We start from the raw sequence: 14,976 nt of genomic DNA, 5'->3' as shown, positions 1-14,976 counted from the left end.
AGACCCAAAAATTACCAGCTGTCACTTGTGGAGGAGGGCAATAAATAAGTGCTAGTTTGGACCAGAGCCAATAAGAAGATGATATAAATGACAGATGACCTTGATTCAACAGGAATGAGGTGCATCATTTGAACTAGTAATAATACTTTATTAATCCCCAGTGGGAAAACCTTTTGTTACAGCAGCAACATTTTAAAACAAACTTGGCAGACTTATCTAATAATAAGTGTTTAAATAAGGAGCTTCAAATGCAGAGGCATGAGATCTCCGTAGACTAACCATCACAAGAAAGAACCCTCATGCCTGGGGCTGGGAGAAAAAAGGATTGATTGTCTGGCCAACAGGATATCCTCTATTTCAGTGTTATAAATTGGAAAAGTGGTCTGAATGAGTATTGGTACAGAAGGTACAGTAGAATTTATATTTTAAGTTGTTGGCTTGGGGTCAACATAGTTATGTTGTTTGTGCAGAGACAATAAAGTGCAAGCTTCGTGAGTTTGAATGGTCAACAGCCACTATACTTGGATGGTATTAGGATACCTAAAATTGTATTGGCAAAATCTTTGGAGGACAATTGTATTTGCTTTCATTGTCCTTACCCAGAATCAGGATATTTGTGGGACTTATAAGACCCAACCACTGAATGTGTCGACGGTTGTCACGTTTGTCAAGTCAGCTCACGGAAATAAGATGTATAGTATCTTTTCAGGTACAGAACGTTAAGAGTCACGCAGCACAGAAGCGAGCACATTAGCTCATTGAACATTCATTTACACTCATCCCACTTTATTCTCCCCACATTCCCATTAACTTTCCTCCAGATTCTACACTTCACCCCAGATTCTACACTTCACCCCCACAGACTAGGAAAATTTAAAACCCGATTGTGAATTTCCCTGCCAGTAAGAGAATAAGATGATTAAAAACAAACATTTTTGCAAAGTAAGTGCAAAAACACACACTACATTAACAAAATCTCTTGTGTTCATGATCAATATAATTTCCAGTATCTACAGGTTTTTGATATTAATTCTTACAATATTCACATAAGAAATCAGAAGCAAGACTTTGTTCACATTATTGTTTTATTTTTGTTAAAAATGCAGAACTTGTATCACCAAAAACAAAAACACACTGTTGTGATGGTATTATCTGACCAGCTGACTCTAATCACCCACAAAATATTATCCAATTTATAATGGGTTGAGATGGACACAACAGTAAAGGTGTTCTCCTAGAGAGCTTAGGGATTCAATTAAATTTTGCTTAATCTAATACCTGTTTTAAATCAGCCAGAAAAGTGAAAAAGGTTGGAACTAAAATTAGGAAAAAGTGAATTTGAAATTTTAAAAAAACCTTTCCGCCCTATCACTCACCCTTTCTTGAGCTCAGCCTAACTAGCTCATTATATCTTCTTTCTAATCATGCATTAAACCAATTTGAGTATAAATATGTTCAAAAACTTATCAGGCAAAGTGGAGAAATACACAAAAGAAATATTCATTTTAACTTCCCAATAGATGCTTTTCAGAAAAGCTGCCGGAACAGGTGCTGTTAAAGGAATGCTCTTCATTAAGAGGTTTGATAAATACAAAATACACAAACTGGTCCGATTGCTGGATTCAATATTCCACCATTCACGCTTGTAGAAAAAGATTTGCCACAATTCAAACATTTCAAAAGGACAAATCAGAAGTAATATTGGATTTTTCCTGTAATCTGTTTCGTTATTTATCAGTATGTACAACACATTTACAAATTATACAAATGTCTAAGCTGTTTTATACACTGTCACCAAGCAATGTTCAGCAAATACTTCATGTGTGGTGTTTTACTGCACTCTGTACTTGTAGAACCAGCACAGTCCTTTGGTGAAGTTCCATCCCAATCCCAGAGACAGCAGGAACAAAATGATGAGAAGTGCAAATGGGTACAGTAGGGCAACCGTGTTCTTCAGAAAAGGCAATGCTGAAGGAAAAAAAAGTTTTTATTTTTTTTAAGATCTCAGTCACGGGCTTAGCCAGCATTTATTGCTGATCCCTAACTGTGTTTGTAATGTGTTGTTTGCCAAGGTATTTCAGAGGATACTTAAGGCTCTTATACACTCAGTGACCATTTTACAGGAGTGGAACCCAGGGTGGTCTTCTGCTGCTGTAGCCTATCCACTTCAAAGTTCAACATGTCGTATTTTCAGAGATGCTCTTCTGCACAAACCATTGTAAGATATAATTATTTGAATTACTTCACTTTCTTGTAAGTTTGAATCAGTTTGGTCATTCTCCTCTGACTTCTCATTAACAAGGCATTTTTGTCCACAGAACTGCTGCTCACTGGATGATTTCTGTTTTTCATGCCATTCTCTGTAAACTCCTGAGACAGTTGTGCATGAAAATCCCAGAAGATCAACTGTTTCTGAGATACTCAAACCACCCTGTCTGGCACCAACAATCATTACATGGTCAAAGTCACTTTGATCACATATTTTCCCCATTCTGTCTGAACAATAACCGAACCTCTTGACCATGTCCGCATGAAGATTTGCATTGAGTTGCTGTCGTATGACTGATTAATACAAATATCTAATAAAAAGTGTACAGCTGTACCTAATAAAGTAGCCACTGAGTGTATAATCGATGATTCTGGAATCACACATAGGGTATACAAATTTCATTCCTTTAAGGAGATAAATGAATTGGATGATGTTCTTATGATAGCTCAATTGTTTCATGGTGATTATTGATACGGACCTAAAATGTCAGTATTAATTAAATTTAAATTCACAGCCGCTGTATGAAGGTGACATTTGAACTTGGGCCTAGGTTGGATTATTACTGTAGGCATCTGGCTCACAAGTCTGGGAATATAATTACTGTGCCAACGATGAACAAAGGAGAAATAAACAGAAGGAAATGCAGACAGAGTCAGAGAAAGGGAGAACGCTCACATGTACAATAGTAAAGTTGATTCACCTTTTCTTGGCTCAGTTAACATGTAACTGGGTCAACAAAAAAAACAAATGTTTGGCTCATGAAAACAAATCTAGTTATTTCCTAGCATACATGACAAATAAACTCTTCAAGCCAAGTAGAGGTATTGATTATAAATGACGTTTCAATGACAAACTCTGCCATCTTCATCAGGGATGATGTTTGGGCATGTCTAGGCTATCAAGTCAAGTCACACCTTATTGTCATTTCGACCATATTTGCTGGTACAGTACACAGTAAAAACGAGAATGTTTTTCAGGACCACGGTGCTACAAGAACAATACAAAAACTACACTGAACCATGTAAACCAACAAAAACAACACTAGACTACAGGTCTAACCTGACTGCATAAAGTACACAGAACAGTGCAGGCATTACAATAAATAATAAACAAGACAATAGGCACAGCAGGTTGGTAGTCCGATTGCTTGGGGAAAAATCTGTTATATAAATAAACAGCTGAATGGCGGTGTCCAGGATTCCGTCCGTTTCTGTATTCCCGTTGAGTATTTCGTTGCCACAAATGTAGTCCAATTTAATGTCCATTTGAGAGCAGAATGGGTGGGAGGGCTAGCCAGCTAGGGCTTGCTTTTTTCCTGGCACTGACTCCTGCCCACTCGCCTCGCTTCCGCTTCCTTGCACATCACTTACGACGTCCCCACCTCCGGCCACCGGCATCAGGAGACTCCGAGGACTGCAGGCTCGATTCCCTCAGCAAACAGACATTGGAGAGCAGAATGGACGGGATAGCCGGCAGGCTAGGGCTTACCTTTTTCCTGACGCGGACTCCTGCCCGCTCGCCTCACTTCTGCTTCCTCACATACCACTTACGGCGTCCCCAACTCCAGCCACTGGCATCAGGCGGCTCCCAGGACTGCAGGCCCGATTCCCTCAACAAGCTGAGGTCGCGCAATCTAACCAGCAGATTTTCATGAAGGTTTGTTTTTGGGCGATCTCTGTATTGTGGCAGTATCTGGTGATGGTAGATAGCCGCTCTGTTATCCATTGCCCTAAACCTAATTGTGCCTTAAAATTAAATTAAAAAACTAAATTAAAGTAGCACCAGATCCGAAAAGCTGCTGCTGCCATGAGCCGCAATGCCTACTGTGTCTATTGGTGGTATTTTTACCCCCCCCCCCCCGCCCACAGTCAGTTCCTTCTGATTGGTTAGTCCTCATCCAATCAGGTCTCCTGTCTTGTTTACAATCCAGTTCCAGTTCTTACTTAGAACAAGACCTTTACCTCTGTTAAAATCTTTTTCCTCTAGTTTCATTACAATGGCTTCCTTCACCGGGCGGTTCCAAAGATCATTGGTGAGGTACAATAGTTTTGTGATTTCAAAGTCAATCCTATGGCCATTGCAAATGTAGTGATCTGCTATCCCCAATTTCTGTGGGTATCCTAAATGGATACACCTCCTGTGCTCCTTGATACAGTTTTCCACCTTGCGTCCCATCTGGAATTTATACAATGCTCTGCATTCACAGGGAATCCTGTAAATGTCATCTTTGACCCACATAAACCACAATTTCAAAGATTCAATGGTTCACTTATTATCAAAGTATACAACTCAGAAATTCTTCAATTTGAAGAATTGGATTTGTGCTTCCTTACGGGTTTGTGGATGGTATTAATCTGGTATTTCCTCAGGAACCTGACAAAAAAAAACAGAAACCTAAAAACAAGGAAGAACGTGTTGCTACCACCTGGCCTCCCTGTATTTCCATTGTTTCTGGAAGGATGGCCAGGATCCTGAAGAAATACCAAATTTGTACTATCTACAAACACATAATAAAGTTTAAATCTGTTTATGCAGGTCAAAAATGACCTGGGACTCAGGTCGGCTGGCGTTTACAGGATTCCCTGTGAATGCGGAGTGGCGTATATCAGACAAACAGGACGCACAGTTGAAACCCGCATCAAGGAGCACAGGACATTTATCCGTTTGGGTTACCCAGAGAAACTGGCGATAGCAGAACACTGCATTCGCAATGGCCACAGGATTGACTTTAACATCACAAAACTATTGTACCATGTCAATGGCCTTTGGGACTGTCTGGTACAGCAAGTCAATGAAATAAAACTAGAGGAAAAGAATTTTACCAAGACAAAGGTCTTGCTCTAAGTAAGAACTGGAATTTGATTGCAAACAAGGTGAGAGAATGGAAACCTGATTGGATGAGTACTAACCAATCAGGAGGGACAGACTACAAGGGTATAAATACCACCAGAGTAAATATGCCCAAGGTTCATCCGTGATGAAGGTGGCAGAGTTTGTCATTGAAACGTCCATTATAAACAATACCCGTAACCAGCTTGAAGCCCGAGAAGAGTTTATCTTTGGCTCATGTTAAATGGGGACAAATCACTTGAAATTACATTCATTGACCATTCTGTGGAATGTTTGACACCATTGAACTTCCAATCTCAGCTGACAATGCAAATTACGAGCAGCAGGCAAGCGGTTTATCAGGGAGGACCAAGGTGTGCAAGTAGATAGAGAGAGGGACAAGTGCAAATGATTAAATTAATTAATCAAAAAAAAACTTAGTCCCCAAAAATCAGTGGATACGCCTATTGCGAGGCTGAGCCATTAGACTAGGAAGAATGCAGATAAAGAATGAAGTTTAGGAACAATTATCCTGCAAATGAGAAATTTAAAATAAAACCAGCCAGTCTTGTGTGACTACTGCTTGCTCTATGCAGATGTTGGATTTTTTTTGAGAGCGCAAAATAATTACATTTCAGAAAATTAGTTTCTTCTAAATGTCATGCATTTAACGCATTTAAAATTGATGCTTACCACTGTATCCAAGAAAAGTAACGTAAATGTAATATCCAATGCCAACCAACCAGAAGATATTTCCGACAAAGCAAGCAACAAGTCCATCTTTAATAATGATATCTGCAAAGAAAGGGATTACATAAAGTATTTAAGTATTTATCTACATTACCCGCATGTAAAATAAACTATTTGCATCACAATAGGTTCCTTTAAGAGAGCTACGTAAAGATCTGAAAGGTGTAGTATCATTTGTTAGTTAAATAATAGCTCTTTAACTATAATCCCCAGCAGCAAACCACTCTAACCACTGTGAACACTTTCCCCATTGTACTTCTGTCCCTTATTCCTAGAAAACTAACGGGAACTGTTTAACACGAGGAAATCTGCAGATGCTGGAAATTCAAGCAACACACACAAAATGCTGGTGGAACGCAGCAAGCCAGGCAGCATCTATAGGGAGAAGCACTGTCGACGTTTTCGACCAAGTCTTGACGAAGGGTTTCGGCCCGAAACGTCAACAGTGCTTCTCCCTATAGATGCTGCCTGGCCTGCTGCATTCTACCAGCATTTTGTGGGGAATTGTTTAACATTGACTACCTTGTCTCCATCTTGGGTACTAGCCTACAAAGGACATCTTCAAGGAGCGGTATCTCAGCAAGGCAGCATTCATTATTAAGGATCTCCAGCACCCAGGGCATGCCCTTCTCTCACTGTTACCATCAGGTAAGAGGCACAGAAGCCTGAAGCCACACACTCAGCAATTCAGGAACAGCTTCTTCCCCTCTGCCATCCAATGCCATCTCTGACATTGAACCTGTGAACACTACCTCACTTTTTTATATTATTTCTGTTATTTTGCACAATATTTAATCTATTCAATATACGTATACTGTAATTGATTTACTTATTTACTATTATTTTTTCTTCTATATTGTGTACTGCACTGAACTGCTCCTAAGTTAACAAATTTCATGACACATGCCACTGATAATAAATATAATAAGATAATCCTGATTCTGATAAAGCCTGCAGAAACCTTGTGGATCTTTTTCAAATCTTCTCTGCTCCAATTTTCCAAACTAACCTTGCTGCTAAAATCCTTCATTTCTGGACTAATTGAACAGGTAAGAATATAAGAAATAGGAAACAGTCAGGAGATGGAAGGCAAGAAGCAGATGCAGAGAGTACCCCTGTGGCTGTCCCCCTTAACAATAAGGAACAATAAGTACTACTGTTTGAGTACTATTGGGGAAGACGGTCTACCTGGGGGAAGAACAGTGGTTGTGCCTCTGGCAGAGTCTGGCCCTGTGGCTCTGAAGGGTAGGGAAAGGAAGAGGATGGCAGCAGTGATAGGGGACTCTATAGTTAGTGGGTCAGAAAGGCGATTCTGTGGACGCAGGACAGAAATAAGGATGGTAGTTTTCCTACCAGGTGCAGGGTCCAGGATGTTTCTGCTCGCATCCACAATATCTTGAAGTGGGAAGGAGAACAGCCAGAGTTGTGGTACATATTGGTACCAACAGCATAGGTAGGAAAAGGGAGGAGGTCCTGAAAACAGACTACAGGGAGTTAGGAAGAAAGTTGAGAAGCAGGACCTCAAAGGTAGTAATCTCGGGATTACTGCCTGTGCCAAGTGACAATGAGTATAGGAATAGAATGAGGTGGAGGATAAATGCATAGCTGAGGGATTGGAGTAGGGGGCAAGGATTCAAAATTTCTGGATCATTGGGACCTCTTCTGGGGCAGGTGTGACCTGTACAAAAAGGTTGGATTGCACCTGAATCTGAGGGGGACCAATATCCTGGCAGGGAGGCTTGCTAAGGCTATTGGAGAGAGTTTAAACAGAATTGCTGGGGGGGTGGGAACCAAACTGAAGCAATGGAGGAAAGGGAGGTTGGCTCACAAACAGAGAAACCTTAACTTCAGAGCCACTTTCCAATATAAAGGCTTCTATATATATTATTTTATTTATTTATTTAGCAATACAGCGAGTAGTAGGCCCTTCAACCGTCAATGTTCCAGCAATCCCCGACAAACCCAATTAACCCTAACCTAATCACAGGACAATTTACAATGACCAATTAACCTATCTGGTGTGTCTTTGGACCATGGGATGAAATATGAGGACCTGGACAAAACCCACGCATTCCATGAGAATGATGTTTCCTTTAAGCATGATTTCTCATTCATAAATTCATCTGATACCTTATTTAGATTATTATTGTCCCTGTTATCACTTTTTGAATAAAAGATTCTAACATCTCCCTACCACTTATATCATGCTAACTGCTCAGTAGTTCCCCAATTTTTCTATTCTTTTTCTATATTTACATTTGTTACTTTTGAATGTGTGAAAACTGTTCACAACTGATAATTTGTACATCTATTAATTTTATCAACCTTGGGAAGATGGTCATCAGATATATAAAAAATCTTTCATTTCTTCTTCCAGATTGAATTTATTCATTTCCCTCTCTGTAAAACCTCTACTGTATGCCTCTGACTGATCTGAAACCTGTGGCACAGCTTGTTACAAGAAATGAGCAGCAGAAGAGATTTGTGAACAGCTTCTGTTGCCTATCATTACAAGTTGATGTTCGCACTATTAACACCATCACTAATTATGTTTGATTAGTGTTAATCTCAAAAATAATTTCTTCTCTTCCAACTCTAATATTTAGTGTTTTCTTTATAGGTAAAATTTATTCTGAAACAATTTTGAAATATTTTGTAATGTTTGCGAAAATAAAAGGTTCTTTGATAAAGGACTTACGGTTAATGAAGAACAATTGAAAAAAATGCAATATGACAAGAAGAGGATAGAAAGCATTTAGATGAATGTCGAAGGCATAGCCCCATTCCACATCATAGCCTTTACTCTGAGGCTTCATCAAATATCTGTTGGTGATAAACCTAGAAACAAAATATAACACTCTACATTGACAGCAACTGGGGCATTGTAAACATTTTCACATACAGATAGTTCTAACAGTTGTCTAAGGTAAACAAAGTAGGTAAAAGCAAGGACAATTTATAGCTATGTTCCAAGGGGGCATAAAGATAATGGCTGAAATTCTAATGATTTGGTATCATCAGCAGAGTAAGGAAGAACAATAAATGGGAGTCATATAAATGCTGGAGCATGGATCAATGTATGCAGGACAAGGTCAATTAGGGAGTCTTCATCTGAGACGTCGATGCACTGAAGGATAAGGAACTAACGGCAGTTGGTATGGTGATGGATGTGTGAGATAAACGAAAGTAAGACATTGTGGGGGACAAGAATATTTTTGGGCACAAGACTATTCAAATGAGGAAAGATAGCAGCAAGAGAAGGTCCACGTCATAAGGAATTCAACAAATTAGCACAATGCCCATGCAAATGCAATTAAGTGTCCAGGAGATCTAGAAGGAAACTTGGAAAAGCAGGTGGTAAAAATACTTATGACGTATGTTGGAACCAACAACATAAAAACAGGAAATTCATTAGGGATTTCTAAGAGAATATTAATTATTATTAATATAAATATTAATATTTCAGGGGCTACTCAAGATGTATAATTGAATCAGGGATGATCAACTGAGGACAGTAAAGGTAGGGTTGAAAGGCTAGTCAGCAGAATGGTGACTTCGGAAAACTCCACACTGTCTAGACACTGAATTTTAGATTCAAGGTTAAGATATATTGATCTAATGTCTACCACATTTATCAAGATGAGGACAACCCTTAATCTCAAAATACTGTGTATTGCAGGCTAACCTTCAAAAAGGAAATCTCATCTCATCTTCATTTAAAATTCATTAATTTAAATGAGTTAATTTGCATTCTGTAATACATTACTTATTCAATACTATTATGTCAGAGTCTTCCAATTCAAACAGTACCAACTTGGGTTTTTTTTAAATCTGGAAAATGTAATATACAATATTTCTTTACAAAGAATGCTAGTTTGTGCAAAATTTGTGCAAAGGCCAAAGTTTTCAATTTCAAGCAAATTTAAAGAACAAAATACCAATGTTATTTACATTAAATTATTTAGTATTTAGTATTTAGGTTACAAGGCATTCAGAGGTATGCAGATAAACAGGCAATAGCACCGTTAAATTTGGTTATCACACACCCAAAGCAAGAAAGAACTAACATCAACTGTTTTAAAAACTCACCACATTAATGTTGCAATCAGTAGTCCAACTCCAATGCAGTCAATGAATACAACCCACAGTAAAAGCTTTATTGTTTCAAAAAATCCCATTCCTAATACAAATCCAAAACCAATGGTAGAAGCTGCGAAGAAAAATTCACCCCATGTTGAATTCTACCAGATTTTTACCATAATGCATTACTTTCACTTAAAAAGCTACTCAATTGCAAATGACAATTTTAAAATGGTGTGAAATTCCAAAATGAACCAAAACAGCCATATGGTTTTATAAATACACTTACAGCTGTCTTTCCATCTTATATGGTTTGTAGCACATTCGCTCATCAATAGTTTATCAATGGTCTTTACAGGCTCCACCCTGTTCAGCACTTTATCCCTTGAAAGGACTATCTTTAATTCTGAATTTCTTCCAGCATTCTCCATCTCATTCTCAATTCAGCACCATTCCACATAACCAAGCCTATTCAATTTTAAATCTTTCATTCATTCATTTGCGTGTCCTTCTTTAGTTACCACTCTGAATCTAAGCCAATCATTTCTTTCACTTTAACTTTTTAATATATATATTTTTAAAAACTCCTTGATCTATGTTCTCTTATAATCTCTCCCATATCTCATCACTCTCATATGTGTAATCCAACTATGCAGTGCTCCTCAATCATGCTAAAGTACAGGACAATCAAGGAGTACTGCATAGTTGGATCTTATACCTATACTTTAGCATAAAGAGCTGAACCTGATGCCTTTCCGGGTTTTGCTCCCTGCCTAAATTGCTAAGTTTTCTCTGAATAACTTGTTTATGTATTTACTATTGCTTCCTTCAGGAGATTTCTACTGTTACTAACCTCTTATTGGTGTAACCACTGGACTAAATGCTGCCAACCTACCTCCTGTCCAATTCATCTTATGTAGTGCAATCTGCAAGTAGAATAGCTACCAACACCCTCCACCACACCTGCTCTTCAACTTTATTGGGTTATTCAAAGACCAAGCGGCATTCTTGGTCTTACAATAATCCAAATAACAACTGTAATCTTTTCCATAGATGCTGCCTGGCCTGCTGACTTCCTCCAGCATTTGTGTGTGTTGCTTATTTTCAACCCTTTTTTTAATACAAGAGAAGGAAAATAATTTATAGGCCTATGAGAAATGAAAAGAATGAAAATGATATGACTACTCTTATAAAAACTAGCATAATGGCCTCCTTCAATGCCACAACTATCCTATGATTCTTGCTACCAAATCAAACATGTCAGTCTATCCCTGTTCCACTCCCTCATCCTTTAACTATCTCAACTTTTTGCATAGCTCCTGCTTCTTACCTAAAATTCTCAATTTTTAAAATCACTGAAGTACAAACATTACACTTTCAATGCTCTCCTCCACAAACTTTGAGTGACTTCACATCCACGGTTATTTCAACTTCAATCTCGTGCTGTTTCCCGAGTTCAATGCCTTCCTATCCTCCCTTAATCTTTTCTTCCATGTAAATTCACTCAACCACATTGAGTTGCCCCATTCACTATGTCGCCTACAAGACTTATTCCTGTTGCCTCAGTCCTAAATACAATAATCTCTTTGTATCATTGTCCATTTATATTCCCTTTTGACTCCCTTGTTCATCTGCTAATTACTTGGCACTACCTGGTACCCAATTCATATGCTCAGCTAATTCTATTTCATTATATTGAATGTGGTTTTTAAATAAAGGGTACGTATTTCAACAGCTAACTCATCATGGAAATCAAATACTTGCCATTACACAATACAATGACCCCAAGTCAGTAAAAATAAGCTGCCTACTATTTAAGCTGTTTCTTCCATAGTCATAATCTAATATTAGGTTCTAAAGCCACAGAAGGGTTATGTCATAATTCTACAGCAACAATACGAGGGAGAAGCAATACAGTTCTGACTAAACTTGGAAAATCAGCATTGAATTCACTTCAACAGAGAATCTCAAGGTGAACTAACAATATTAAAGGTTAATTGAAGACAAATAGTAAAAATAAAATATTCAGTGACCTAATAACAGGAGGGTATAATTTTAGGATTAATAAAATCATAATAGGTAATTAGAGGAATATTCTCACAGAGGAACCCCAAGTGGCAATTATAAATCTAAGTGCGTCAGATATTGAGAAAAATAAGGAAATTATGTGGGTATTGGAGCTAGATTGGGAGTGTTGTCCTAATTAGTACTGAAATTTCTATGATTCTGTGACCATCATGAAATTTACAAGAAATTAAGGATAATGCATTCTCTAGATAAGTAAGTTGCTAGATCATCTTATCTTCATTCTCAGTGCAAAATACAAACTTTAAAACTCAAAGTCCGAGATAGATATTTGCTGTTCCTCTCCTCGCCGTGTGTTGGATCAGGCGATAACCTTTCTTTAGCAATTATCTTTTTTTAATGAGGCCAAGTTGCTAGCTCAGCAATCAACCCAGCATGGATGGAAAGCATGCCGGATTCTAACCTCGCCCCGAAGTCCAGTGCAGATGCCACTACACCACCAACCAGTATTGGAATAGATATGTCCTTGTATAACTATGTAATTGCACACTTTATATCATCAAATAATTGGGCTTCTTAAAATGGAAACTTTTTTTGCAAAAGGATACTTACCACACAACCAGATACTAAGCAAAACTAGGAAGGCTGGGTCATCTCTGGCCCACTGGTCTTTAGTCTGTTTTCTGTAATGAAAGTTTCTGTATACCATCTGTGGGGATGTAAATAGGTACAACATCTGCCACATAGCAAATTCAAAATCCATTTGTTTAACGCGAAAAAGGCGCCTGAGGTACTTGTATCGCTTGGCTCCAGCTGTATGTCGTGCAGATTCCCGAGAACTTAGGGCACCATTCCCCTGACTGCTGGGACTATATGTTGTTGTTGGTAACATTTTTGCTGCTAATGAAAAAAAAAGAGTTGGATCAAGATGTTATGAAAAAATAGATTCCATTTTAATAACTGTCACTTTAATAAACAGTACTAAACTGTAAACACTAATGTGCCTATGCATACTTACTTTATGTTGGGGGGAGGGCAGCTGCATAGCAAGATTAAATCAGCAGACTCTAATTCAGGCAGTGATGACACAAGTTCAAGCAAGTTAAATGCCAGATTAGTTACCATTTTAATGTGGTGACACCAGAAAGTAGTCACTAAATCAGCTGCATAACATTTATAGAGTCTATTCACACAGATCTTCACAGAACAATCTCATTTTCTTGTTTGGACTGCTGAAAGATGATCTTGTAAAATATCATCAAAGATGAAGTGAGAATATTACTTTATACTCAATCCAATTTACCAGCCTCCAAAATAAATGCATTTCAAAGCCTACTTTAAAAGATTAAAAAATCATTTACAAACAATGCAATTACATAATACAAAATTAAAAACTGGAAATAGGTAGTAATGACATAGTGTGGAATGATTCTATTTCTCTCTAAATGCTGTGTTTGTAAATGATTTTCAGTACCCCCTGTACTTAGCTGTTGTGTTACATATTAATATATAGTCCATTTCCAGAGCTCCAGATTTGTCTGGTAATATTTCCAAAGCATATTATTACCTTTATTATTGCTCCCTCTCTGAATGATGCCAGCAAAGTACCATTAGTGCAATCCTTGTGAATATATATTATCGAAATTTTAAAGCACCCAAATGGCATTCCAGTAGCTAGCTGTTCAACAGCAGTTTTGCTTCTGACTCTCTACTGGAAAATTCAACAGCATTTTAAGTTCAAAGCCACTGCACATTTCTGTACAAGAAAAGGTGTTTTTGAGAACTGAAGCTGAGCTGTATCTTGTGAAGCCAATGGTCCAGGTTGGCAAGCAAAAGCAGTCTGCTGTCTGACTACTGATATCATAGGAACTACCACCTGCCAAAAATATTATGATCATATAAGGGAAGGGAAGGTCATAATAGAATGTCTAAGGAAGAAGTGGGGCCAAATGTTCCTTAATAATTCTATCAATTTGGTCTAATTCACTCTGGAACACTTTGTATGACCAGTAGAGGAGCTGCCTAGATACACTTCCAGAGTTTATTATTCCCTCAAGGTAAAGCATTTTAAATTCATAAAACTGGTAATAGATCATAATGAAATAGAATTTTCCAACACAGTGTTATATACTGTTGAATTCATAACGTTCAACTACTTTTTAAAATATCAAAAATATTACCCAGCAAAACACTCAAATGTTATATTAAATGTCACATTTTATTCCCTCCCCTACTACCATTAATCTAGGCCGATCCTTCAGCAACCAAGTTTCATTTGACAGCAAGTAACGACACAACTGACCCCTTCACACACCAAAACACTTCACATACACCGATGTCATCAGTAGGCGACACAGGCCAACTTCGTTTGACAATGACACTCATTCAGATGACACCCGCGTGATGGAGCCTAAGGAAGTACATTGGCACACTGAGGTAACGCAGGCTTTTAGTAATAGAGTAGTCAATCTCATTTCCCCTCCACCTCCATATAGGTCTGCAAATTATCTCCTATAAACTGTCTATTCAATTCTATTTTGAAGGTACTGATCGGTATGATTTGCACCATCCTAAAAGACTGGCCCTGCTCCTAGATCCAAGGCCACCAGCACTCCACGTTAGATCCAGCTCAGCCTCGGTGACAGACACAGATCTTCACCAAGTACTGCCTGTCATCACACGGCCTTGGCGAGGGGCAATCGCAGCCTTTCCCTCCGCTCAGCGGAGGCCCAGCAACCCGATGAGCTGGCAGTGATGATGCAAACTGCTCCCCCACTCCCCGCCCACCCCTTGTCAATTACCCCGCTCCCCCCCCCCCCCGTCATTACCATCTTACCTCAGGGGGCTGTCGACCCCACCCGGTCAGATCCCGAAACAGAGCCACATTAAAGCCACAAACTTCCGCGCACTTCACTTTCACTCGTCGCTTCCCCTCCAACCGGATGGCAAAACGGCGGCGCAGGCGTCGGGGTGCGCGCGGGGAGTTGTGGGTGATGTAGTCCAAACTCCTTGACATATTCCCC

At 38.7% G+C, this 14,976-nt stretch overlaps 1 protein-coding gene across 2 annotated transcripts; it reads right to left on the bottom strand.

The window, feature by feature from the left end:
* Window positions 1-877: 877 nt before the first annotated feature.
* unc50 (unc-50 homolog (C. elegans)) lies at window positions 878-14,927 on the bottom strand. Of its 2 annotated transcripts, none has more exons than XM_059963898.1 (6): window positions 14,790-14,910; window positions 12,566-12,850; window positions 9,938-10,058; window positions 8,547-8,686; window positions 5,792-5,893; window positions 878-1,968 (listed from the first exon to the last, which is right to left on the bottom strand). In XM_059963898.1, exons 2-6 carry the CDS (start codon window positions 12,843-12,845, stop codon window positions 1,832-1,834), a joined length of 780 nt encoding a protein of 259 aa, XP_059819881.1. In that variant the 5' UTR covers window positions 12,846-12,850; window positions 14,790-14,910; the 3' UTR covers window positions 878-1,831. The 2 variants fall into 2 exon arrangements, with proteins under 2 accessions (XP_059819881.1, XP_059819882.1); XM_059963899.1 differs by having other exon boundaries at window positions 885-1,968; window positions 12,566-12,853; window positions 14,790-14,927.
* Between the last annotated feature and the right edge of the window lie 49 nt (window positions 14,928-14,976).

The sequence above is a fragment of the Hypanus sabinus genome, chromosome 3 (genome assembly GCF_030144855.1).
Source record: "Hypanus sabinus isolate sHypSab1 chromosome 3, sHypSab1.hap1, whole genome shotgun sequence".
Classification (NCBI taxonomy): domain Eukaryota; kingdom Metazoa; phylum Chordata; class Chondrichthyes; order Myliobatiformes; family Dasyatidae; genus Hypanus; species Hypanus sabinus.
This window is presented reverse-complemented; position numbering and strand designations above follow the sequence as displayed.

Excerpts from the sequence above, each read along its gene's own strand:
- unc50 (XM_059963899.1), bottom strand. The coding sequence starts at position 12,845 with ATGTTACCAACAACAACATATAGTCCCAGCAGTCAGGGGAATGGTGCC. Across the intron at positions 8,687-9,937 it reads CTGATTGCAACATTAATGTG|GTTTATCACCAACAGATATT; the intron begins GTGAGTTTTTAA and ends TTTTGTTTCTAG. Across the intron at positions 1,969-5,791 it reads TACTTTTCTTGGATACAGTG|CATTGCCTTTTCTGAAGAAC; the intron begins GTAAGCATCAAT and ends TTTTTCCTTCAG.